At 40.9% G+C, this 27,971-nt stretch overlaps 1 protein-coding gene and 1 long non-coding RNA gene across 3 annotated transcripts in view; one reads left to right on the plus strand and one right to left on the minus strand.

Annotated features, from left to right (window-relative positions):
- Window positions 1-4,578: 4,578 nt before the first annotated feature.
- On the minus strand, window positions 4,579-26,991 carry LOC146763611 (uncharacterized). Its single transcript, XR_014951144.1, has 2 exons — window positions 22,769-26,991; window positions 4,579-20,771 (listed from the first exon to the last, which is right to left on the minus strand). It is a non-coding gene; the product is annotated as an uncharacterized LOC146763611 (long non-coding RNA).
- The window catches only part of FBXL17 (F-box and leucine rich repeat protein 17), a 274,595-nt gene continuing 273,553 nt past the window's right edge, over window positions 26,930-27,971 (plus strand). The window contains exon 1 of one of the 2 annotated variants that reach the window (XM_085566318.1): window positions 26,930-27,764. In XM_085566318.1, coding sequence (XP_085422444.1) covers window positions 27,030-27,764 — 735 coding nt within the window. In that variant the 5' untranslated portion in view covers window positions 26,930-27,029. The remainder of the gene's footprint in view (window positions 27,765-27,971) is intronic. The other variant, XM_021524805.3, reaches the window with a different exon arrangement.

Here is a 27,971-nt window from a genome sequence, read left to right on the forward strand (position 1 = left end):
GGACAGCTAGATTTTAAATTTTTTTGTTGTTTTGGTTTTTTTTTTGTGTGTTCAATTTTCTCTTTTGACCTTAAAGAAAGTCAACTAAAAAAGATGGTGTGTCTGTCTTAAAACAAACAAACAAAGCAAACAAACCAAAACCAGAAACCGGAACTAAAATTAAAAAATAAAAATAAACAACCCCCACCCCCCAAAAAAAAAAAAACCCACAAAAAAAACCCCCACAAAAACTGGAAAAAAACCCCCACATTCTACACTCAGTAACTGTAACTTTATTCATCACAATTTTCTTATTCCATATGTAATATAATGAAGGAAAACTAACACAGCTGCAGATGGAAACATGTTCCAAGACCTTGTGTGTTTACACTAGATTATCTCCTTGGTTGTACAACAAAGACTGTAACATCTTAGCTGTCAGGCAGTTTTGCAGGTTCTTGGTTTTCTGAGTTTTTTCTCTTGTCTATTCTTTTTATGCGACTTTCTTGGGACACATCTGCATTTTAAATACTGTATGGCAGATAAAGTTTGAAAATAACAGTCAAAAACATTTTTTTTATGAAGTAACATCCACAGCTCAGTTTCTGAAAATCATTCCCCTGTCAATTCGCTTTAAAATGCTGAGCTGTTTACTTCTCCATATCAGTGCAAGTGCTTCTCACAGAGTCCCCTGTCTGTGCTCTGAGTGGTTCTAAGTCATTGATTTGCATAATGGCTGTGTTATTATTTCCCTGGCTAAAAGGAAAATGTGCATCTCACTAAACTGATCACTATAATCTCCCCGCTCTGACTGACTCCAAGCACAATTTTAAAGTCTTTTGTTCATTTGTATAGTCATGCATTATGTGTTCCAGCTTTCTAGAATTTAAAGATAAGAAATGATTTGCATGAAAATAAAGGGATGGTTGAAAAGTTGAAAAATTTAGAGTTTTGATGAGAAAACTGAGAGGGAAAAATTAAGATTGAAAGCAACTGCTTTTATTATACAATTTTTATCTGATTGCCTTCCTTCCAAATTCTGGTTTTATGAAGGTGTACAGGTTTTCTCTGCAGAGTTTTTTGTTTACCACAGTTCTTTGTGTAAGAAGAATCCCAGACTTTGTTCAATATAATAATTCTACCTAACAATCTATCACTTATTTTTATTATCAGATTTGATTCTGTCTTTTCTGTTTTACTAACACCAGTACATATTAAGTTTCTTTTTTGTTTTGTTTTGTTTTGTTTTCATTTTTTTTCCCAAAATAGCACACTTAGGTCAATATTAGAATCAAGCCCTAAATGCTTGAATTAAGAATACTTTGTATTCATATAGAATCAAGATTACTTCATATATTATAAGAGTCAATACAGTGATTTAAGACAGAAAACTGGGAAGTTGTAGAGGAAGATTATTATAATAAGCAAGGGAAAAGTCCTGTAGATAATGCTGTCAGAAAAACGAATGTTGTAAAATGCTTAAAGGTGTATCTGGGTTATAAACTAGAGGACTGTTTCTGATTACTGAAAGTATTCTGAAATAGTTTTTCAGTAGGAATAGCAAGGGTTTGTGCTTGTTTACAAAAGTGATGATGTAGCGTTCTTGTCTAAAATAGTTGAGGACTGGATATGATTAAATTATCTGAGCAATGTGTGTCTAAAGCCCAAACCCAAAAGAACTCCTGATAGAGTAAAGGGACTACTAAAAGACTTATCTAGATTTGCTAGATTTTTGAAAGAATTTTCTCTTTCTGACTGGAATTATCCAAGGAAAAAGGTTAGCAGACATTTGCCAAGCAGAGAACACCAAACTAAGTTTATATTTCCCTTCTGACATACAGAAAGAAAAGTCTATCTGAACAAAACTCATTTAACTATGCAGTATAGGGAATTAATGGAAACAGAAAGAAAGTACAGCCTCATTAGAAGTATAGAAAAAGGGAATACATTTTTTTCATGTTAGGCAAATGCATAGAAATTACTGTACTGATACAAGGACACAATACAAAAACAAGTGTAATTCATGTATTTAGTAATGATTTAGAGAATGATGTTAATTGAATAATAATTATTTTTGCCAATGAGAAAAAGACAGCAGCAAATACAAAATATTAATTTTACACATAGTCTTACTTTTCATATTTTGTTCTGATGTATGTGCTAGATAAAGGTTAAATACTACCCACCTTGCTATGATGATTATTTTTCCCTGTAATCTATATTTTTTCTGTACAGAAAAATCAATATAAACTATGCCAGAGAAAAGGTTGTGTAGGACAAATTTCAGAAGTGTAATTTTTGATTCAATACTCTGTGATTAAAATGTTTAAAGCTATTTTCTACACTTCTTACTTCATATAATTTCAATAATTCAAATCCTAGTACATTCCACTACCTCAAACCCATTATACTTCTCTTTTTATCCTCTTGAAGTTTTATCCTAAAAAAAAAAAAAAAAAAAAAAAAGAGGTATGAGCACCTTTCAAAGCAGCTCTAGACAAAAATTACGGTCTAAACAAAGACTAAAGTATAGAATGGGAACTCTTTTTTGCTTAGTTGCTATTGCTGAATAATTTTCATTTTGAGTGTAAAAAATAAGGAAGATAAGCTAGTTTCCTTCCTTTCTCCTTGGGAAGATTGCATGCAGGAATAATTTTAAAACAAATTTTGGATGACATTTAACTGAAAATCAAAGCAAAGCACAGTAAGAGAAAATATCCTGGTTTAGCTATATAAAAAAATGTATTTGACTGGGCTTTCTGCCTACTGCTTTAAAGTTTACCTTTAAAAAGGAAAATTGAGCCAACAAATGTATTTTAACACTGTTAAATCTACATGGACAATCTCCCTGTGAGTTTACATTTGGAAGAAGAACAAAAATAAGTTTTGTGAAAATAATTGTGTCAATTCTGCAATTGACTGAAAATTAAATGCACTGAAGTTATTTCACACTACTGAAATGGATGACTAGAGCCTGCTTCTTTGATGAAGATACAACTTGTCTTGTCATGTCCAAAAGCAGAAAAGAGTCCCTGCTCAGAATGCACCTGTTTCCACCCCCCCCATAGCCTAACTCAGCCTAACTCAACCCAGCCTTGTAAAATCATTCTGATATTTAAAAAGGAGTGTATTCAAAGTAATTCTTAGTAGAGCTCTATCATAGCAGGGCATTCCTGATGGGATGATAATTGGCATTGACTCAATGATTCAGAAGGCTGATCAATTCCTTTATTATCTATACTATATTTATTAAGAAACTCAGCACCCTTACAGACAGTTTGATACAGACAGACCAGATTGGTCCTTGAAATCCAAACACCATCACCAATGGCCAATTAAGAAATCACCCTTTGGTAAACAAATGTCCATAACACATTCCACATGTGCATGTCATGGTTTGACATGGAAAAAGAATTTTCTCAGAAGGCAGAGGTCAATTTGGATATTGACCAATTGAAGGTGGACATGCCTCTGAGAACACAGAGGGGTTAAAATCAGAATTCCCAGGAGAACTGGCTCTCTTTGGTTCCGGTCAGTGTGCAGTGCAGGACTCTGCCCTGCCTGGCCGTGGCTGGGTGGGGAGGGGAAGGCCCATGGCCTGACTGAGGTGGGCCCAGGGGTGGAGGGACTGGAACCCCCTGCAGATGGAAGGGTGGAGAAATCTGGGATGTCTCCGTTCCCCCCCAGAGTCTTGAGAGAGAGAGAGAGAGAGAGAGAAAGAGACAACAGCAGTTTTGTCAGCAGTTCACTGCGGGGAAGGAGAAGAGCGAGGGGGCTGCAAGGTGCCCAGCTGCCATGGGAGCTGGAGCCTGGGCAGAGAGCCAGCCCTGGGAGTCGGGACTTTTAACCATTCCTTGAGAAATTAAATCTTTGTGAATTTCTTTCTCCCCTCCTCGGTTTGAAAGAGAGGAAGAGAGACAGCTTGGACCCTGGGATGTTAGGAGGAGAAATTCTAGATGGGCGGGGGTGAAGGAGTGGCTTTTTGGCTGGACTTTCTCCTTCATAGCCAAAGACAGAACCAATCTCCTCCTCCAAGAGAGACTGTATTTTAGGAGGATGCCAGTGAGCCAAGAGACCTGCTTCAGCTGGGAAAAGACAGAAGTGGAGCGAACAGAGAAGGGTTAGGGGTTTTGTGGTGGTGCCCCCTGTCCTCAAAGAAGGAGAAGAGAAGAAGATCTCTGTTCTTGTACCCTCGGCCCCAGGGGAAATTGGGGGGGACTGTGGTCCCAAAAAATGAAAAACTGAACTGTTGTTTTCTCCCCTCTTGGCAGGGCATCCTTGAAAGGAAAATCCTAAAAGCACTCTGTCCATCCATGCATTGGTGGTGAGAGCACTGTGCATGGAAAGGAGCAGGGTCACCATGGCAAACTTTTCTCCAGGCAGTGCCATGTGTGACATGGAAACACAGGATGTGGCAGTGTGTTTCTTGGGGTGGTCTGTGGCACAGGAGAGACTCCTCTCTCCCTCGATGGACTGAGTATCAATTGTCTGAAGGGTGGAAACCTGATTGGGGTCCAGATTGTGTCTCACTGTGGTTTGTTGGAGTTGGGTGGTGGGAGGAGGAATGCTTTGCAAGGTTTTCATTTTGATCTTTGTGTGTTTTTTTTTCCTTTTCCCCCCCCTTTTATTGTAGTAGCTTAATAAAGTTTTTTTTCTTGTTATTAATCTTGGGCCTGCTTTGCTCTGCTCTCAATGCATTTCACAGCATTCATTTGAGAGATTGCATTTTCATGGAGGCACTGGCATTGTGCCAGTGTCAAACCATGACAGTACACAACAGGTGCAGCAAGTGAAGATAATAATTGTTTTTCGTTCTTTGCTCTGATCTTCTTGCAGCTTTCTCCAGGACACTGTCTGGGAAAGTTGTGCCTGTTCCTCCCTCTTCCTTTTTCCTCTCTGTGGAGAGAGCTGTGGCAACAGAACTCATCATAGCTTCATGAGAAATTCTGGGCCTTCCTCACTTACCTGAGCTCAAGTAAGTTTCTCAAAAGGTCCTTTGATTGAATTTGTACTGTCTTGCTTTAAAACCAATTGTTCAAATTTGCTGCGGAAACAGAATAAGCTTCAAATCAAAACACTGTCAAGAAAAGTAAAAGCTCTTTCATTTTCAACAAATGGAAACTTAGATGCAGAATGGTACTTAAGCAACCCAAGTATAAGATGAAAACTACTGGACAGAGAAGAATTCTTTCACCTCTTCAAGGCAACACCCCTTAGGGGATAGGATGAGAGCAGAATTTAAATAGCTTATTATTTGATGCTTCAATCTATGCAAAGGAATACTGATGCTGACACATGCAGGAAACAGTGCCAAACAGCTTACAGTGGTCCAGCAGTCCCTCCACTTGGAGCCATTAACAAATAGAATTATAGATGTGGAGAAACAGAGGTTGGTATAGAACCTGCTGTTTAATAAATGCAGGGTAGAGTGAATAGAACAAGACAGGATTTTTCATTTCTGGAAAAGAAATAAAACAGCATTAAGTCCTGAATTTAAAGTAAATGAAGAAAAGCTAGTAGTATCTACTGTCAACTGAATGGAGGCACCCCTTATACAAAGGAAGCAGACTTATGTAATGTATTTGGATTTCAATTTGTGGCATAACATGGATATTTTAAAAATATTTCTTAAAGTACCAACACGCTAAGGCAGAGGGAATGCTCGTAGCAGTTGCTGTATCAATTGCTTTGCTCAAGTCAGTAAAGGCAGCTGGAGAACAGCTGCCATATTAATTGTACAATACTTTAGCCTTCGATGAGAATTTGTTAACAAAAGCTTTGCTATCTTTCTAAAATGTACATACTACCCTCACACACAATGCCTGTAGAGGTTATCGTGATTCCTTCATTGTTGTGCATTTTAGGGCAGGGTTTCACTGTGGTGTAGCAGCAGCACCTGTTGCTCCTGGCAGCTCTTGCTGAGCACTCCTGTCTTCCACTGTTGTGGAACTGCACTTCCCCTTCAGGACATCAGCATGCAGGTCACCTCTGAGAGAAATTACATGGCACAATATTTAGGCTATATCTTCCATGTTTAATCTTAGTAAGTCACTCTTGTATTGCTTCAGCCATTTGATACACATGGAATTCTGCACACTTGGGGGACAATTACGTTGAAACTGTGTTATGCTGGTTATGCAGCAGGATGTACTGCAGATTTTCCTATAAAATCTTCCATATTAACTGAAGTGGAAAAGGGTGTTACAGTTGCTTAAATACAAGTATTGGGCTGGTGTTCTTTCAGAAAGCTAATGACTGTATGAACAGCAGAAGTTGCATTCATACAAAATGCCATCCTTCCCTTTCTGGAAGGAGGAAAAAGGAGAAAATTCTTTGTCCCCATAGATTAATAGTTGTAAGGCTTTCTTTTTGCAAACTTGAGGTTGCTGGGTTACATAATGCTATAGGATATATGCCTCTAAGGCAAAAGGTATTACAATAAATTTCCATACAAGGAATTTACTCAGATAAGAAATGTATCTTGATCCTGCAATTCAAATTGCCTAAACTCTTCCACTGATATATCTTTTTTCTTAAAAGTGGTCTTGCTCAATATGCAAACTCATTCAGATTTGCATTATAACCTCCAGTATGGTTATCACCAGGGAATAAAGCTCAGTATTATTATAACCTGGAACTTGTACTTTATTTGTTCTCTCACATTTTTCCAATAGCAAATGGCTCATCCAAATACCTCATGCAATGCAATATGGCTTTAACCTTCATCTCACCATATCTGAAGCCATTGCTCTTATTGAATTTTAAGTAAATATAGAATCTGTATTTATGTGTAAGTTTACAAGTGCAAATTGTTGTTCCTCTAAAATGATAAGCAGCATTTGTTCAAGATGAATATGTTAGATTTCAGGCAACAAACTCTCCAGAACAGAAATACATTTTTAAGTTAATTACTAACAATTTTTTTTGAGTTCAGCGAGGTTGGGATTCAATCCCAGACATACATATATGATTTTTTTTTTTTAAAGCTGACCATTTAAACTTCTGGTTAATCTCAGACATTAATAAAGGTGTCTGAGAATTTCAAATTATATAAAGGCTTTTTCCTTTTAAACATCAAAGTCTCTTGTTTTGAGTGTGGTAACACCTATTAGATATATGCAAGAATGCAGAGCTGAAGCCAAAAATTAGTGGTTGCCTGTAGGAGAAATGATCATAATCTAATTTTACATATTCCTTGCATAAAAAATGCAGTACCAGAATGGAAATCCCAACTTTGAATCTTCTAAAAAGACAACTAAGGTTAAAGCAACTATTATTCTAATGATTTTAAACATTTGTAAACTAAAAAATTGAAGGTAAAAAATTAAAAGTGCTGTGCTAGTTTAGGCTGGCATAGAGTTAATTTTCCTCACAGTAGCTAGTGTGGGCCTGTGTTTTGGGTTTGTGCTGGAAACAGTGTTGATAACTGCTCTCGTTTGAAAGCAAAACTAGCGAGAGACTTTAAGTTAGAAATACAATTTAGTAGGAAAAGGAAAAAAAACCCACCAAAATACCTGTAATAGAACAATAAAACCACAGACAGAGTCAGAATACAACCTGACACCATTTGGTCAGGGTGTTGGTAGCAGTCCAAATTGGAATGGCTGCAGTCCTCCTAGAGTGGCAGATGTGGCTCTGCTGGAGGAGTGGTCCTGTAGAAGGGTATAATCTTCCTCTGAAGATCCAGTGGGAAAACTCAACTATTCCTTTGGGAATCTAGTGGAAAGGCTGCATTTGGTATGCTAAAAACTCAGATTATATCCAGTTAGGAATGCTTGGCTCCTCCCTCTGGGTGGAGCATCTGACCATGGGATGCTGTAACTTTTATCAGTCATGCAGTGACATGCAGTAAGCCATGAACAGCAGATATCTCCCCAGAGGGAGGATTGGTTTGTGGAAGAGACAAATAAAACTGCCCAATTAACAGAAGATAACTGCCATGCTTCTAACAGCAAATAGAATGCATCCTGCCTTGCAATCTAGGACAATAACACTGGGATATTTTTGTTATTGCTGGGTAGGGCTTGCACTGGGCCAAGCCCTTTTCTGCTCCTCATCCCTCCAGCGAGCAGGACAGGGGTGCACAACTGGGAAGGGGTGACTCCAACTGACCAAAGGGATATTCCAGACCATGTCCCTTCATGTTCCGCATGAAAAGCTGGGAGAGAGGAAGGAAGGTGAGAATGATCAGAACGATGGTGTTTGTCTAACTCACTGCTGTGATGCAGCCCTGCTCTCTTGGGCATGGCTGAACACCTGACCAGCCATGGGAAGGGGTATTGGAAGGAAATGAAGGAAAGGAAATTAATTCCTTGTTTTGCTCTTCTTGTGTGTAAAGCTTTTGCTCTCTCTATTAGACTGTCTGTATCTCAACCTTGTCTTACTTTTTGTCTCTTCCCATCTCACTTCATTGCTGCTGGGGTTAAACCACACCAGTCCTAATGAATTCTGGAAATTTTTCTGAAAGATACTTTACTCAATACCAAAACCCGTTATTCTTTGAAGAGAAGTTAACACTCATTAAAGGCAGATGTCATGAAAAAGCCTTTTCATTCGGATGATTGTGCTTTTAAATAAAGTATGGAAACTTTATTTAAAGTATGAAAAGGTTAGTGAATATACACTTAATATGCAAGCACAGGTTACATGTGAAAAATTACATGCAAATCAATGGCCACTGCAAATAAGGAAACAATATAGGTCTCCTTAAGTACTATTTTTAAAAAAGAACAGAAATCCTTGTCATGTAATTGTGTGAAAGTTTGACTTTCATAGCTTAACTGGAGGAAATATTAGTCTAACTTACTGAACACTGCCTGCCAAAGGTCGAAAATACATTTTTATCCAGCACCGCTGATAATACAGGGCACAATTTGCCCTTGACATTAAGTGCTGGCTGTAAAGGGTACAGTATGCCCTGCAGGTGCTGTGGGATATCCACACACAACTTTCAGAGGGAATGTCAAAGAGATGTAGATTTTCCAGTAATCTTGTAACATTTTGAAGACTTATCTCTGAATTTCTCAGCACAATGGAAGGACCCCTCAAAATAAAACTGTTGGGTCTACCATTGTACTATACATACATCATATGCCTGCAGCAGCCTGACTACACCAATGACAGCATTTCTTTGATAACAGATTTGAAATGCAGACAAACTGCAAATGGCAGTCTAGAAAATGTATGAATTTCTGCTTTGTATTTGAATCACTCTTGGAGAATATAGCTGTAAAGAAAGGATAGGTGTGAAGAATAGTATTGTAGTCAGATGTATCAATCCCATGTTCTTTTTTACAAAGAAAAAAAAGAAAAAAAAAGCTGGTTTAATTTGAGGTAATCACAACAGCAATATTCCTTAAGAATATAAAAGGCAACTATATATAGATTTGCTCCTTGTCCCAAGAATGCAAAGGAAGAGGCCAAGAAGCAAATAAATATGTTCAAAATAATTTCACTGTAAGAAAAGCCCCGTGCTTCTGTCAAAAAAAGTTTGTCCAAAAGGTTGAGTGTATTGATGATTGTAGACCCAGATTTTTGCAGACACTTTACTTAGTATCTTCTTTATCTTCAGTTGCTTAGCACAACACTACATTTGTCTGTTATACTTTATAATTTCTTTTTTGTATGAACTACTAATAGTGCAAGAAGTACTCAGCTGGATTAAAAATTCTTTCTGGCAGACTTTACAATGGTGGCAGATGTGCAAGGACACTGAATAGACCACACAGATTTCTCTGAAAAAAACTTTGGCCCAGGATTTTGATATTTTTCTTAATAACTCAGTGGAAGCCAAATATCTATAAAGCTCTGATGAGAACTAGTGAATCAGCTATGTCAAGTTGTTCAGTTGAAATCACTTCCCTGACTAAATGTTTGCATCCCATGTGACATACTCGTACCTCTGATAGTTGTATCAAACTTATATATGGAGAGGAAATCAAATCCCAGATTGTGTTTTAGATTTAGTAATATTTCCAAACTGATAAAGGAAAATAAAGAAGCAGTATTTTGGACCTTCCTTTCATAGCAGGAGGCAGACTTTGCTGGGTAGGCCCATGCAAGCACATTTGGCCTAGAAACCCTCTGCAATTGCAAAGTTTGAGTTTCATTTAGCACTCCTTTTCAGTCCTCCAGTATTCTCTGTGATGTCTTCCTGGAGTCACTGTGGCCTCACCAGCAAAAAATAAGAGGAAAAGAGGGCAGCAGACCTGAGCATCACAAATAGTTCACATCAGCAAGGATGAAAACACTGTAAACAATACAGTAATGACATCTCAGCAGTGGTAGGGGGAGGTGGGGGGAAAGAAAAAAAGAACTGCTGCGCTGTTAAGCACTGCAATAGACCTACCAAGCACCTATGGAAAATGGGATCCAGAGTGGGATTCAGCTTTTGGGTTCTTGCTTTCCTTCCACCTCCTTTATGTTTTCTAGAGAGAGATTAAGCTTTTTAAAAGCTGTAATACAAGGAGAAGTAGGAGGATGGTGGGTTGGGTTTTTTTTTCATCTACAGAACCCTTCTTTAATTCTCTGTGAGTTCCTGAATGTAGCAGAAAATAATTTTGTGTTAACCCCTGGCCTATGGTGTTCATTTATATCATCTGTAAAGATATAAATAAAATGAGATAGTCCTATTCAGTTTTGTTCAGCTAGTATATTCACTAATGATATCCCTATCCCAGTAATGAATCCCTTCAAAATGTTTTACAAAATACTCAGGAAGTAGACTACAAATAATAAATACATGTTACAAAAAGAACATGATTGCCTTTTTAGAAAACACTGTGACATCAGCAAGATGACAGAAAGAGCTAATATATAACCTTTACAAGTACATTGAAAATGGTTTAATGAGAATTTTGGAATGGTTCCACCTGTACAACAAAGTGGTTTGGAATATTTAAGTTTGTCTTTAATTTAAGCACAAACTAGGATAGGGCAAAATTTTTAGAAAATGGGAAATGCAGACAGACTTCAGCTAAAGATTTCATGCAGGAATGCCTCCTTAGCCTGTTTACTGCCCTGGCAAGGCATCAATCTCCTTTAGGCTCATACTGAGATAAAAAACTTTTATTGGACTCCTGACTTGCCATGGACTTTCGGGACTCTGCAAATCTCTATGGAAAGTCAGAGTTTCAATCTGCCCTCTGTCACCTTTCTTTACCTGGCCTGTCATCATCTTCTGTGCCAGCTCATGCTGCAGAGACCCACCCATCTTTTTTCCTCAGACACAGAGCAACCTCAGACAGAGCAAAGAGGCACCTTCAAAGAGGCTCAGCCACCCCACTGAACATGCCCAGTTGTCAAGACACAGCAGAATCTGAATGAACCAGCAGCTGCAGAAACTGCTTAAAAAGAAAAGCTTGCTACCAGAGCAAGAAGCTGTGAGGACTGCAAAGCAGTAAGGTACTCAGCTGTAACTTTCTTGATATGCAAATTGTCTGTCTGTCTTGAAGGATATGAGTACTAAAGACACCGAAGAAATATTCATTAAAGGGTGCATACAGTCATATGTTACCTTTTGCTGTGTAAAGGCTTTCATTGTGTCACTCACAGCATCCTTCTGTAGAAGTGATCCAACTATGACATGAGCTGGTATATGGTGAACTGGATGAAGAACTGGCTGAAAGACACAACATCTGACTGAAGACCAGTCACCAGCAGTGCTCCTTATGGATCAGTACTAGGAACAGTACTTTTCCATGTATTTATCAATCATCTGATTGCAGAGGCTGGGTGCACCACAAGCACATTTGCTGGGAGATGCTACTGACTCTCTTGAGGGAACAAAGGCTTTGTAGAAGTACCTAAATAGATTGAATATTGGCTAATCATCATCACTGGTGTGCAATTTAATAGGTGTCAGACTCTGCATCTGGGAAAGAGCAGCACCAGGCACAAGCTTGAATTGGGAGAGGATTGGCAGCAGCTCTGCAGAAGGGATCTGGGTGTGCTGGTGGACAGCAGGCTCCACCTCAGTCAGCAGGAGAGCAAACCCCATCCTGGGACACATCAGATACAGTGCAGCCCAACAGCCAACACAGGGGATTGCACAGTGTGCCGTTCTGGCCCCTAAACTTAGGAAGGATGTGAAGGCACTGGGATGGGAAAGGCTGTTCAGTGAGGAGAAGCTGAGGAGACTGGGTTTTTCCAGTTTGGAGCAAAGGAAACTGAGGGGTGACTTCACTGCTTTCTGCAGCTTCTTAAGGAGGGGAAGTGAAGAGGGAGGTGCTGATGTGTTACCTCTGGGATCCACTGACAGGATGCATGGAAATGGCTCAAAGCTGCACTAAGAGAAGTTCAGACTTGACATTAGGATGCAATTCTTTACTGACAGAGTGGTAAGACCTTGGAATAGGCTTTTTAGAGATGTGGTAATACACCTTAAGTTTTGGTGAGCCCTGAGGTGCTCAGAAAATTGAATTGGATGTACACATCTTCCAACTGAAATACGCTATTTTATTTTGTTCTGTTTGATTCTGTTCTATTCTACTTTATTCTAAATGGGCATTTATGACAGTTTCATGCATTATTCCACAAACTGTACAAAGCAGCCTCTAACTTCTCACAGAGAAACAAAAAGGTCCTCCACCAAGTAATCCATTATTTCATTGAATGTTCATGCCCAGGCACTGGTGCCATCAATTTTGCCCCCGATGGTGACTGGTAAATAATATCCTTGTCTTTAATCTTGTCTCTCGAGCTTTGACATCTTATTTTCTCTCCTGTTGAGGAGAAGGGAAGTGACAGAGCAGCTGGGTGGTCATCTGGAAGCCAGCCAAAGTCAAACTTCATAATTACTGTCTCCAAGTCCAGACTAGAGCTAATTTTTCAAACAGTTTTACTCTTATGAATAAGTTGCCTTCAACTTTTGCTTGATCCTTGGCAAACTGTAGAGCAAGTAACATGATAATGGCAACACACTAATTGCAGTTCCAGTCAGTCTGAGCTGCAAGGACAGATGATACATTTATTCACAAAGGCTATTTTCAGAGCTTGTGAGTAATACATTGCTTGTGAATCAAAAGCTGGGAAATACTGATAAAACACTGTATAAGAAAAAAAAAAAAAATCCAGTAATGACTTTAAAATGCTGTCAAATCAAATATAGTGCAGATGAGGAAGGAGGATGGGTTTATAATTTTCCATCTACATACTAATTAAGACTTGATTTTTTTAGAGTCTGAAGCCTTTCATGCTGATAGATCACAAGTTGTATGTAAAAAAGTAATATAAAATTGTCTGAAGTCTCAAAATAAATCTCTTCAAACTGGAAGCTGTTCTCTTTCATCTCCAAATTATTTCACACACATTGCATGATGAAGTCTTCAGAACATTTAATCCTAATGAAATTGAATAATCTCAAACATTTTGTGACACTTCAGCATTTTAGGATTTGTCTCAGACTGTGTTATTCAGGGAAGCACAACAGTCCTGAGTACTTCACCTCTCTTCCCCCACGTGAGGTTCTGTGAGTATTAAGATGTGGAACTAAATTCACCCATTAGGGGGGGCAATGAGGTAAGTAAGTAGATTGTGGGAAATGAGTGGTAAATTTTGTATCCTATTTCTTATTCTGCCACAGCTTTCCTATGCGACTGTAGGCTGCCTTATCCCGTCTGTGCCTCGTATTCCCCTTCTGTGCATGTAGATAACAGGTTCTTTTCTCTCTTCATGGTAACGTGTATCTGAGTTCATTAATCTTTAGAAGTCACCTTGTCCTGTAAGAGTCACACTTGCTATGTATAGCTCACTCAGTAAACTCAGGAAGGGCTCACATTATTCTTTCTTCTTCTTCCCTGCACTTTTGAAGCCATTGATATTTCAGTGTTGTCTAAGATTTCCAGATGGCCAGGACAACAGAAAAGCCCCCAGTCCTTCTCTTATTTGTGCCTGTGAGTTCCAGTGCCAATATAAACCTTTTCCTTTAAGCAAAGCTGTTTGAGAGCTATGGACTACAAGGAAGAGAAGAGGAGGCTTAACTTTTCAATTAACTCCCAAAATAAATATTAGGTTACCACTACTGAGGAATCCCTTTTCCAGTTCTTCATCTATTTGTTACAAAAAGTGCCTCACTGATGGGTATGACAATTCTTTACAGTTTAATAGGAAAAGTGGTTTATCTCATGAACAGGCAAGTCAAATGATGAGCAAACAACACATTGGAATGTCTGATTTGTGAAGAAACATTGAAATACTTTTGTGGACAAGAAATCCAAGTTTCATGGCTTACTGTGTTTCTATAGTGGTGTACCTGTAAGTGGTGTACCAGTTTAAATGGGAAAAAGCAAAGTGAAATTATGGTATTTCACTGTTCTCTTGCATTCAGATAAAATCTTTAATCTGCAGCCTGTGATTTTAATTATATTTTAAAAACTTTAGAGGAAAAGTTGTTTTTTTTCCCTGAACATGAAATGCTATTCCTCTTAGGAAAAAAGTGCTTTGAATGTGAAATGCACATGCCCTAAGGAAGAAACATAGGATTACTTTGTGCATGACCTATTACTACACCTGAAGACTTGAAGAGTAGCAAGTAGGACTAATTCACTTTTAGGGAGTAGGTCTTTCATAATAATCATTCTTCAGCTTCAAGTGCTGCACTATATAGCCCACCTTAATACTGACAATCCTAAATCAGTAAGTACCTGAACACTCAGAAGGCAATGCAGAAAAACAGAAAAGTGACACAGGCCAAGTGCACCTTTATTTTGATCTTTACTCTAGGTTATGGTTCTTTTCGAAACCACAGCTTCACCAAGCTGTTCCTACCAGTCCCTCCATCATTTGTACCTCATTCAACATAACTACACTTTGTCCAACTGATACAACTTTATTTCATACAGAAATAAAATCTACTGCTAGCACCTTTACAAAAGTTGTCATGATACATCTAAGGCACCTTAGATGTTAAAATAATATGTTTTCTTTTCAAAGACTTGTCAGTGCACAATATGTTCTGGAAGAGCAAAAGGCCATTTTAATTATATGTTAATTATACTGAAAGTGACTTAGCTCATTTAAAACACATATATAATGACCAAAGCATTTACATGAATAAAGAACTTCAGTCTGAAGATTTACCAGGGAATATAATCATAACCAACTCAAATTTACATTGAGATATGAAGTGGAGAATAAGACAAAAGAAAATCTACAGGGAATACAGATTTTTAATTAATGAATATTAGGTACTACTGTCCAAATTAACTGCAGCTAAGAGAGGGCTTCTCAAGCATTAAAGGAGTATTGTATGTGACAAGCAATTTGTACCATTACTTCTAAATAATCCCATTTTGCAAAAAGGTAGTGTATGTTTCTGAGAATAAGATGAATAAGTACTAAATTCCAAAAGTCATGTCATTCTGAAAAATTAGGTAGCATATGCCCTAGTTCTTGCAAAAACTGACATGAAGTTATTTTGCTACTGATTTCCTATAATAGCATGACACTTCCTGCAACCACCACAGCCACACCACACAGTTTCCCCCTTGTTTCACAAAATGGTTCTGAATCCTCTGAATGATATTTGCCTGCAGACTGGACAGTTTCCTGCAACACACACAGGCAGAAGAGGAGTATACTCTACTTTTGGATTGCAACAGGAGTATTAAATGTACATTTAGAAGAAAGCAGACACTGTCTAGCAGGGTTCAGATGGATGAAAGAATACATTTTCACTTATATGGCCAGTGGAAAAACAGATTTATTTTCTTAGGTATTTTGATGGTCTGGGTTTGTATGCCCAAGACACACTTGCAAAAACTGAGTTAGACTCAAGGCTAAATGTTTTTCCCAAGTGATCAAGATCTACAATGGGCACCAGTTTTCAAGAATCCTCTGAAGCACCTAAAGAACTTTTCAAGGTGTCTGCAACACCCTGAGCAGTTAAAGCAAGAATAACATTTTCTATATAACATTTTCAGACAGTTGTTTTGTGGATTTTTTTTTTTATTATGAAGAAATCTGTATCAACAAGCTAAACTGTCCATGTTTTTATACTTGGAGAAAAGCTTTTCAAATGCTCACTTATTTCTATCTCATTGTTCCTTTATTCTATATGAAGCCTCACAATATTTTTTTTTGTCCACAGATTCTCCCTTATATATTTAAACATGAGTAGACAAGTACACATGTAGACAAGTGCACAGTACATCTCTGACTGACAAGTTGAGCCTAAGCAACAAAAAGAGCATATCTTTTACAACATGTTGATTCACAGGTGGGAGAGAGGGCTGTGGCCCTGTTCAGTTTCTTGAAAGCAGCATTACAGGCTTTCTCCTAGCCTGGTATCCCATTTACCAGGCACAGACAGCCAAAACTAATGCCAGCCAGCTGCATCACAGGCTCTTTTCACTCCATGCCCACATGTCAGATATTGTTAGACAAATGCATCTGGAAAATTAATAAGCCATTTCTGCCAGTCCCATGTGGAGCATAGGAGGCACATGTGCACAGCTGTCTCTGTTGGTCCCTACACACTCGAGGCACTTTTGTGGCAAGATCCCCCATTTAAACTTCTACTGCAGGAGAACTGTTGCAGTACCTAATTCAGGACTTGACCTTACAACCTAAAGTCCCACAGAGCTTTGCTGGACCTTGTACGTGCATAAAACCTGATGAGCTGGGAACGTCTATCCCAACATTCAACAACCTGAGTGCAGTATTGCAACAACTGGGACAGTTCTGTGCTAAGGCAGAGCCTTGAGATCTTCAAACAATTTCTACCTCTCTTCGAAAACACATGGGTAGGAAAGGTTAAAAGGTGCACATGAAATACACAAAGCTTGCTTTATGCACTTTTTAATTTAACTAGTTTTGTTCTCTGCCATCCCTCAGCCATGGGACACCAGACTCCAAAGAGAAACACATTCTTTTTTTTTCTAGTTAGGCTAGCTGATCTCATAATACATATCACATTCATCTCCCTCGCATACTGATGGGGAAGATATGTGTGTTTCATTCAGTATAAATCAACTCTTTAGCATTATCTCCCCTCTTACTAATATGTGCAAAATGCAGAAACTGTCCTAACAATAGCATTAATATAATCTGCCAAGGTGCCTCTCATCTTCCCTGACTTTTTACATATGCCTGTTAGATATTTCTTTAATTTTAGGGATATGCATTTTGCAGGATTACTAATGTTTAACAGAATTCCTCTTACAGGAGCAAGGTGATGAAACCTTGAGAGGTTACTGAGGGATATGGTTTCTCTGAAATGTTGGTGCTGCAGCTGCTACTTCCAAAAAAAAGGCAAGTTTGCCTGTAGGTTTCTGCCAGCAGTAGTTAACACAAATTCTGGCAAAGGCCCCAGTTTTTCTTCAAAGGCAAAGACAGAAGGGAGCTGGCACTGCTCAAAAAATGTTGCTACAAAGACTACCTTTTCAAAATTTTGATTATATTTAATATATATACATATGCCATCAGCATAATAGACAGACTCTAACAAGGCAGAATAATATGGCAGTATGAGTCATCTATTTTTAGCCATTCTATTGTTTGGCTGCTTGAAACAAACATTTGTGGGCAGGACAGAGAGAGGAAGAATAGTCCAGATAGGAAAAGATATCATTACCTGAACAATGTTATTAATTTATAAATTTATTATAAAGATTTCTTACAAATTTTCTTTGTAAGTGATTATTCAAACATCAATCTTAATGGAAAGTTAGCATGAACTCCTTACTTGCTATCTTGGGGGCTATCAAGACAGAATACTCTAATCTTTATCACTTATTTTTATTAAAAAAAAAAAAATCTTATTTTTATTGAAAAAAACCCCAGAGATCCTACCTTGAGAGGTATTGCTCTCAGAAGGTTGTAGCATCTACTTCCATATTTAGACATTCTATACGTAGACAGATTGTATTCTTTGTCTATGCCTGCCTGCAATCTAATTTTCCTACAATGTAATTTTCCTGCTCCTCTTCCTTAGAAGTATATGGCAGAAACAGCAATGGCATGGGTGTGACGTGGTTTGTTTGTTTGCTTGTTTTTCAAAGTACATGTATGAATCCTGCTTGGTAGTCATCCCCTAAAAAAATTTCACAGTTTTAAAAAATTCCTCCCATCTTTTCTAATGCCTTTAAAGTACTTTAATAAACTCTAAATTACTGTTCCAGTGCCCAAACACTCCCTGAGTGAAAAACCTTTTTCCCGTGTCTGTTGTACATTTCCCTTGGCACAACTTCAGGCTATTCTCTTGGGTGCTGTCACTGGGCACCTGGAAGGAGAGATCAGTGTCTGCCCCTCCTCTACCCCTTTGTGAGGATGTTGAAGGCCCCAGTGAGGTCTCCTCGCAGTGTCCTCCAGGATTAACAGATCAAGTGACTTCAGCTGCTCCTCCTATGCCTTCCTGTCTAGACCACTATCTTCACGACCCTCTTTTTGACACTTTTTAATAGCTTTATAACCTTTGTACATCAATACACCCAAAACTGCCCTCAGGAATCGAGGTGAGGCCACCCCATCCCAGAGTAGAGCAGGATAATCCCTTCCCTTTCCCAGCTGGCAATGTTGTGCCTGGTATCTCCAGGACAGGGTTGGCCCTCCTGGCCAGGGCACTGCCAACTTACATCCAGCTTGCCATTGACCAGGACACCCAGGTCCCTCTCCACAGTGCTGCTGTCCAGCCTCTCATTCCTCAGTCTGTCTGTACAGCTAGGGTTGACCCATCCCAGGTGTAGAATCCAGTACTTGGCCTTGTTAAACTCCACCAAACTGGTGACTGCCTATCTCTCCAATTTATTGATGTCTCTATACAGGGCCTCACCATCTTTGAGAGAGTCAGAAGTTCCTCCCTATTTTGTATCATCTGCAAACTTTGAGTACCTTGAAATCCTTTGTCCAAGTCAATTATGAAGATGTTGAAGAACACAGTTCTTAGGATTGGAGTCCTATGGAACCCCACTAGTTACCATTCTTCTGATCTTGCAAGACTCAAACTCCAGTTTGAGAATCACAATTCTTCTTTGGAAGCAATTATCATAAATAGTAAAAGGTTATCATATTACCAGAAAATAATTTCTCAAAGCTGTTAGCAGCCAGGAGAATTGTAGTTATTATATCTACTTATGAGTTGTATGGACCTTGGGAGTATTGTGCAGTCTTTAATCAAAGCAACAAAAAGAGGTTCTCACACTCATGTAACCCTTTAAAATTAATTACTTGGAATGGTGAAAAAAGCACACATGCATAATACAGACAGGATTTCCATAAATACATTGAAAATAAGACTAGCCCAAGATTTCTATTTAAGGTAACTTCTATTTTGATTTCTGCTTGTTTGTTTGTTTGTTGACACATGATTTTTCACATAATGCTCCTGTAAAGAAATTTTCTACAAGGCAACTGTAATTATTCTGTGAATTAATGAAAGAAATCTAGAGAGAATAACGAGTAAGTTATCTCCTTATTTTTTTCCTAAGATTGCAGCCCTCTTGTAGCTGCATAAAATTTTAACTTAAATATGGTGGTTCATAGCTAACCTTGAAATACCTGGATACAAAATGTTTTTTAAGTACTGTAAATTGGATGTATGATCAAACAAAAACTGTGAAATAAAAACATGATAGTGCTGATATTTTTATCTTTGTCACTTCATGGAAGGGCAAATCTTATTTGGCAATTTATTAAAAAGAAAAAAATTAAATTAGGGATTCCCTATGTAAGGATTTCTAGAGTCTTGAATGTAAATGTTGTAATGCCTGAAAATAGATTATTACTACACACTTACTAAATAATCTTTATGTTGAGAGAGAAGGAAAAATTATGGCGGGTCAGAAGACTGTGAAACATGTGCCCTCTCTTCTCCTACCCTCCCTTTAATTATTGACAGGCTGTCACTTAGGTGCCATGGTATGATGAATAATAAAACAGGATACAAACTGCCTTTCTTGCCAGGATTTCTACTTCCAAACCAAATACTGCCATCTGCAGGCAGACCATACAACATGTTTAAAAGTTCCAGGGTTTATTAGTTACTGACAAACAAAAAAAAATACAACCACTGGTTATTTTGAAGATCTTTCAGACAGATAACTTATATTAGATAAGGAACGGAATCTCCAAACTTTGCCTTCTACCTTGGGGAATAAGGTTACCACTACCAAAACATATCTAGATGTCATTTTGGACAAAACATGAATGAAACCATTCAATTATTTCCCTTGCTGTAATGAGAGCTCTGCAGTTAAGATTACAGCCATACAAGAGACCTGACTGCTAAGCACTTCCAAGTATACATACTGTGTGCTGTCAACACACAGGCAGGTCTTTGTGGAAGTAGAATCTAAACTGTTGCAATTCAATGGGTTGAAATCATGTGATCATGTGTCATATTTATGCTTTTTTCCTTCCAGCAAAGTAGAACTTTAAGGTGACATTTGAGCATCAGATGATTATATCTGCAGAACAAATAAGAAGAAGCAAAGTACCCCTGCAAACAGAAAATTCACAGTGCATATTACCTAAATATCCATCAGAATAGTGACATTAATCTTCCCTTTTCCTCTTGAAGTGCTCTGGAATTGAGATTTAGTCAAAAGAATCACAGCCTCCATTCAACCATAGAATCACATAAAGAACTAAATAATAAAGTGGTTGCAATGAGGACAATTGCAAAAAATTTTACATCTTCAGGAATGGAGAACTGAGGAACCTCCATTCATACCCATGTAGACCAAGGGCACTGTCATGGTGCAACCCCAGCCAGCAGCTGAACCCCACACAGCCTCTTGCTCACTGCTCCCTGTGGGATGGAGGAGGGAATCAGATGGGTAATGCTGAGAAAACTCCTGGATACAGATAAAAAGAGTTTAATAGGTTAATGTGCAAGCAAAGCAAAACAAGAAATTCATTTTCTTCCCATGAGCAGGCAGGTGTTCAGCCATTCCCAGGAAAACAGGGCTCCATCACATAATGATGACTTGGGAGGAAAATGCCACCCCCCTGAATGTCCCTCTTGTCTCCCTTCATCTTCCCCCACTTCACTGCTTAACGTGGTATCACCTGGTCTGGAGTATCCTGTCCCTGCTGAGTCCCCTCTCAATTCCTTCCTTGTTCACTTGTAGGATGGAGAGAGAAGCAGAAAAACTCTTGGATTTCTGCAAGCCCTTCTCAATTAAAAACCAAAATATGCATGTACTGTTTCAGTCACCAATCAAAATACAGCTCCTTACAAACTACTGTGAAAAAACTTAAGTACATTCCAGCTAAAACTAGCACAAATAGTGAAACAACTAGCATTTTACAAAAGAATTTTTAATCTCTTTCTATAACCAAGATGGAAAGTCTGCTATTTCCTTCCATCTATTTCATAAGGACATTCCTAACACAATGCTTCAAAGCTACTGATGTTAAGCAAGCAAAACTACACAAAGGGAATAAACATACTAAATCACATAGTGTTATAACTTCATAATTCAATGAAACAAATTCTACTTTAACCTTATTTAAGTTAAATAATTACTATCTCTCAACATTGGCAATAAGGCCAAAGATTATAGACCAAATTTTCGAAAGGTCAGTCCTGAAATACAGATGAACATGCACTTTAGGGGTATCTGGACTAGATACAAAATGGAAACTTAAAAATTTCTTGTTTCCCTTGTAGCTCAAACCTAAATATTATACTTACCTTCAGTCACCAGACTTTGTGGCCTATTTAAATATGCACAGAGATAACAATGAAAAGTGTTGTAATCTATTATTATGTGTGTAATAAGCCCTTACTATCACAAATAGAGGGGACTTTACTGCTTAATTCCGAGACTAAGTTGTAGTAGCTTTCAGGCACATTTCTCACATTACTGGTTCTATGACTTCAAATTTCATTAAATATAAGTAGTGCTAATGAAGAAATGAACCGTTAGTTACATCTGCCTTCTGACGTTATGCAGTGAAGATTTCACAGCTGATATTTGGCCATGTAATATTTAATTCTGCTTTTACACTGCAACAGGTAGTTCCTATGCTTGCCTTCCATGAAGCAACAGTGACACTCAGTGTTAAAACCCTTGCATAGACCAGAAGCACACTCTGTTTCCCTGTATTTCTCATTATTCATTTAAATTACCACAGTAATTTAAAATTTATTTAGATCTTGCAGGCTATTAGAAAAAGAACAGTCTACCATCTTGAAAAATGAGCTAAACACTCCCTCTATGTTTGTATCTAAAAAGTTATGCCTAAATTATAAAAAAAAAATCCTACCTTTGTTATGGTACTTATTCACTTTTTGAATGACATCCTGATTTGAGTGGATTGCAAAGTTCAGAAATTGAAGCAGGCAGTGTTTTGGGAGAAGTATGTTTCAACTTCAGATGGAAGACTGAAAACAATAGAAACAATTTCTCCTTCTGCCTACAGATATTGCAAATATTTGGGGAACTTTGAAGATCTACTTGAAACAGCTAGACATAAATATGTAGGTTTAGGTAATAAAGATATTTGTGAACAACTGGGATGTGGTAAAGTTTGTCTCTGGTCACAGCTGGTGAAGCCCTGTCCTGTCCTCCCTGGTGCCCTTGTCCCCATGGCATTCTGACAGCATAATTACCTTGGAACCTACCTGCTACAGTGATAAAAATTTTATACATCCAGCAACTTCAGAAATACTGTAACTTTGGATACACTTTATGTCTGCTATTGATGGCCCAGCTGTACAAAGTAATTCTGAGATACCAGTGGCATAAAAATCTCCTGTTATAATCAGGAGATTCATCAGGGGAGGAGAGAAAGGCTGTGGGTGTTGTCTGTTTGGATTTCAGCAATGCCTTTGATACTATCTCACCAGAAAAGCTGGCAGCCCATGGCTTGGACAGGAGCACTCTTGGCTGGGTTAAAAACTGTTTGGATGGCCAGTCCAGAGAATGGTGGTGAATGGTGCTGGATCCGGCTGGCCTCTGGTCACTGGTGGTGTCCCCCAGAGTCAGTGCTGGGCCCAGTTCTGTTTAATATCATCACTGATGATCTGGATAAGGGAATTGAATCTACCATTAGCAAATTCAGGCAACACCAGTTTGGGTGGGTGTGTTGGTCTGCTACAAGGCAGGAAGTCTCTGCAGAGGGATCTGGAAAGCTGGACTGATGGGTTGAGGCCAATGATCTGAGGTTCAGCAAGACCACAAAAACCCCCACATTGCTGCACGCTGGGGCAGAGCTCCGTGTTTATACAGCACCTGGGGGGTCCTGGTAGACAGCAGCTGAATATGAACCAGCTGTGCCCAAGTGGCCAAGAAGGCCAAGGACACCTGGGCTGTATCAACAACAGTGGGGCAGCAGGAGCAGGGCAGTGACCATCCCCCTGGGCTGGGCACCGGTGAGATCACACTGTGAGCACTGTGAGTGCTGTATCCAGCTCTGGGTCCCTCAATTCAACATTGAGAGGCTGGAGTATGTCCAGAGAAGGGAAAAAAGCTGGCAAAGGGTCTGGAGCACAAGTCTGATGACAAGCAGATGAAGATCTGGGTGTATTTAACCTGGAAAAAAGGAGAGCTGGGGTGGGGGTACCTTATCATTCCCTGCAACTCCTTGACCCAAGGCTGTAGCAGGTGGGATCTCTTCTCCCAGGGAACCAGTTACAGGACAAGAGGACATAGTCTTAAGCTGCATCAGGTAAGATTTAGATTGGACACTAAGAAGAATTCCTTCACAGAAAAGGTGATTAGACCTTGGAATGAGCTGTCCAGAGAAGTGGTGGAGTCACTATGCCTGGAGGTGTTTAAGGAAAAGCTGGATGTGGCACTTAGTGCCGTGGTCTAGTTGATATAGTGGTGTTTGGTAAAAAGTTGTATTTGATGATCTCAGAGATCTTTTCCAAACTAATGGATTCTGTAACTGTGTAATCTGCTTGAAGGGAAAATAATCATACCAAATATGCTTACAACAAACACGCTTGTTGTGGTTTAACCTTAGCTGGCAACTAAGAAAAACACAGCTGCTTAGTCCCTTTCACTCCCCCACCCTAGTGGGACAGGGAAAGAACTGGAAGTGTAAAACCAAGAAATAAATTCATGGGCTGAGGTAATTATCAGCAGTTTAATAAGTTAGAAATAGTAATAGTAGTAGTAATAATGAATTGCAAGGAAAAGACAAAAATGAAAATGAAACAAAAAGAGAAGAAATAAAACTCAAGAAAAACAAGTCATTAAGATGAAAAAAAGAATAGCTGAGGTTATACCATGTCAGTTGTTTTGGCACCCAGTGTTGTGTCACCCTGATTCTTAAGATTTTCTAAAGCCTTCTGAGTTTACATTCTGTTAGAAAACTTTCCCACACATTTTCTATAAACAACATATTGTTTTGCATTCCTTAGTGGGGGTGGAGGAAGTTGATGTACTGGTGGTTTGTCCAATGTGTTTGGAGAGGTGGCCCATTCACTCTCCAATCCACTGTCACCTTTTGAAAACAATAAGTATAAAAGTCGGAGTCAGGAAAATAAACCTTCTTTTTTGCCTTGCCATCGTGGTGGCTCGTGTTGTGCTTTCTCGTGCCCTATAGCGACAGTGTAGTGCATGAAGGGTTGAAATAACGGCAGATTTGACTGAATGTGCTACATTGAATTTGTAGCTGTTACTGCTGTTTTGCTATTAATTGGCAGGCTGCTGTGCTTCCCATGGGGCTCGCTTTCCTGTCTGTTGGAACTCAGTGTTTGTTAGTGGCTGCTCTGATTTTGCTGCTGGCTGCACTGCTAGCCACCTCAGTGTGTTGTGCCTGGGGACACTTTGGTGACAGCCATTGCAAAATGCCTGGGCTGGAGGGAGCCTGTGCTCCTGTGCTGCCATACTGGACAGGCTGGAACTCCAATGTGAACTTGAGTCTAGGAGACCGTGACCTGTGGAAGAGTCCACTGCAGAGCAAAGAACCACTGGCAGCCCATGTAGGATCCATGTCCGGGCAGGTGGATGTCCAAAGGCACACATGATCCCATCAGAACATCAATCTGGAGCAGGCTCCTGAAACGAGCTCTGGACCCATGGAAGCAGCTCCTGACGTGAACTGTGAACCCACTCTGGAGCAATTTTTGAAGTACTGCAACGTGTGTGGGAAGGACACACATTGGAGAAGTTGAAGACAGCCAGCATTTATTCTGAGTTCTGATTGGTTTGAAGATTTGATTTGGACTTTCATCTTCTTTTAATGTTATTTTTGTTTTTCCTTACTGAAATAAAATTTTGCAGTCTGTGGGAGGAGGGAGTGTGTGAGCCACCAGGCAGGTAGCTGGGACAGGCACAAACCAATGGCTAAGGCACAAAGAGTGAATTTATGTACATTATCGTGCTAACTTATCATGTTTCAGGAGGAGCCCTGAAGCAACACCTGGGCTACACAAGTGCAGAGCAGGCACTGTTAAACTCAGTCCATATATGAGGATGACTGGTCTGCTGTTCACACAGTCTTACCAAGAGTTACTTCCAGCTGCCTTCTGCTTTTCAACCCATTCTCCCAACAGAGCTGAAAAGGCCTTGCCAATTCTTTTGGTAAAGATTTGCTGTGCTTTATATTGATGAAGCCCATTGAAGTATAAATCCAAACAAAATATTCTATTGTTCTGCTATTATCCAAAGGTATATTTAGTACTTTTCTCATAGGAAACATTTTTAAAGTGCTGCTGAAGACTAATTATAGAGGTAACAAACAAAAATAATAGCAGCATGGGTATTTTAATCCTAACATAACTTGTCCCTGGGCAAAAAGCCAAAACATGTGCTACGCAATATAAAATACTGTGCATTTCTTCTCCTGCCCTTTGTTATTTGATATTAGTACTGAGCCATATATACTCTAGCTGCAACTTGCCTTCTCCTTCCCCAGACACCTTTTACTAAAGAAAAAATTGCACATATATTTAAACTACATATCTAAGACTATACAGCTAAGTCAACTGTTTAGAAGTGAATGCTGAAACAAATTGCTTTTGCTAGGCACTAAGCAGAGTCTTAATTAATGCAGCATCCAGCAAGGATTTACACACCAGGGCACTTGCATCAAGGTTCAACACACTGCAGTTAGAGGTGAGTGTCTGCAGGAGGGCATAGGGGGTCAGAGGTCCCATATGAGCCTTGTTTCCAGATGTACAATGAATTACAGCAGAAAACAACTATTTTCTGGAAAGTGCTGGTGGGAAAATTATGTTGACAGAAGAGAGCTTGGAAAACTGCTCTTGATGGTCTCTAAGCTTGTGTTGCTTTGCCACTGCAAAAACTCAGCCACTGTCCTGCACATAATCTGAGACCAATGGGAAGGGGTCTTCTGAAATTTGCCTACAAAGTGTAGCACAAAAAATTTTATTTCAGTTCCTCAAAAAGATGCATGTATTTTATACGTCTTACGTGTAAATATATATATATATATGGCAATGACCTAAGGGAGGGGGTCCAACAGATGATGGAGGGGGTCCACGAAGATGATGATGGGCCTGGAGCATCTCTCTTGTAAGGGGAAACTGCAGGAACTGGGCCCATTTGGTTTGGAGAGGAGTGGAAGGGGTTCTCAGTAATGGGTATAAATATCTTCAAGGCTGGTGCTAACACGGCGGTGCCAGACTTTTCAGTGACAAGGGGCAGTGGCCATAAAGTAAAACAGAGTAAGTTCCACCTCAGCAAGAACGCCACGTCGAGGGTGACAGAGCATTAGAACAGGTAAGCCGTGCCGTCTCTCTCTCTGAGCACACTCCAAACCCACCTGGATGCATTCCTGTGTTACCTGCTCCAGGTGACCCTGCCTCGGCAGGAGGGTAGAGATGATCTCCAGGGGTGCCTTCCAGCCCTGACGGTTCTGTGGCAATGCACGTACGCTCGTGTCACACGGCGGGCCCGGCCCGGCCTCCAGCGGCCCAGCGCGGCCGCCGCCGCGGCAGCGCCGGCCCGCGGAGCGCCGCCCCCGCTCCCGCGGGAGGTCAGGCCGGCGGTAGCGGAAGCTTCTCCCTCCCGGCGTCCCGGAACCAGCCCCGCCGCCGCCTCCTGCCCCGGCCTGCCGGCAGCATGTCAGCTGCCGGCGCCGCCTCCCGCAGGTGACACCCGCCCTTCCGCTGCCGCCGCTTCCCTTCCTATATGGGCCACCTGCTCTCGAAGGAGGCAAGGAGCCTAAGCCGGGATCGCCGCCGCCCGCGGGGGAAGGTGCCGCCGCCGCCGCCGCGCAGCCGGAGCTGCTTCCTGCGCGGGCCCTGCATGCTCTGCTTCATCGTTCACGGCGCCAGCCCGCCTGCCCCGGAGCAGCCGCTGCCCGCCGGGGACCCGCTGCCGCCGCCGCCGCCCTACGTGTCGCTGAGCGCCGCGGAGCAGCGCGTGGCCCGCCGCCTCCTGCGCCTGGCGCCCGCCGCCTGGGAACCTCCGGGCCGCTGCCAGCGCCTCTTCCTCTCCGGCCTGCTGCCCTCGCCGGTGCGGGGCCTCCTGGGGCCGCCCGGCGAGGTCTCCTCCGAGATGGTGTGCAAGCGCAAGGGGGCCGGGCTGCCCGCCTGCCCGCCCTGCAAGCAGCCGCGCTGCGCCGCCGCCGAGCCCGAGCCCGGCGCCTGCCAGTGCCCGACGGAGCCGCAGCTGCTCGCCCTGCCCGGCGCCGCGGGGGAGAGCGGCGGGGGCACAGCCGGGCAGAGCGGCGGGGCACAGCCCGCCTCGCCACCGCCTCCCACGGCGCAGGACGAGAAGGAGCAGGGCCGGGAGGAGGAGAAGGAGCGGGGCGGCGAGGCGGGCTGCGAGGAGCCGCTGGAGCACCCCGGCGACAGTTGCCGGGAGCTGCCGCCGCCGCCCACCCTAGACATCAACCAGCTGCCGCCTTCCATCCTCCTCAAGGTGGGTCTGGATGGGGGGTGGACGGGCCAGCCCTCTCCCTGAGGATTCGAGAAGGGGCTGTGCCGGCCCCGGGGCGCCGCTGTCACACGGGGCAGACCCAGTGCGGGGGGGACCGGAGGAGGCTGCCTCCGCGCCTGGCTTTGGGGGGCGGCTTTGGGGGTGTTGTTTGTCGTTGGAAGAGGCGCTGTGAGGCGTTACCTGGAGGTG

This window comes from Lonchura striata, chromosome Z (genome assembly GCF_050655825.1).
Source record: "Lonchura striata isolate lonStrDom1 chromosome Z, ASM5065582v1, whole genome shotgun sequence".
NCBI lineage: Eukaryota > Metazoa > Chordata > Aves > Passeriformes > Estrildidae > Lonchura > Lonchura striata.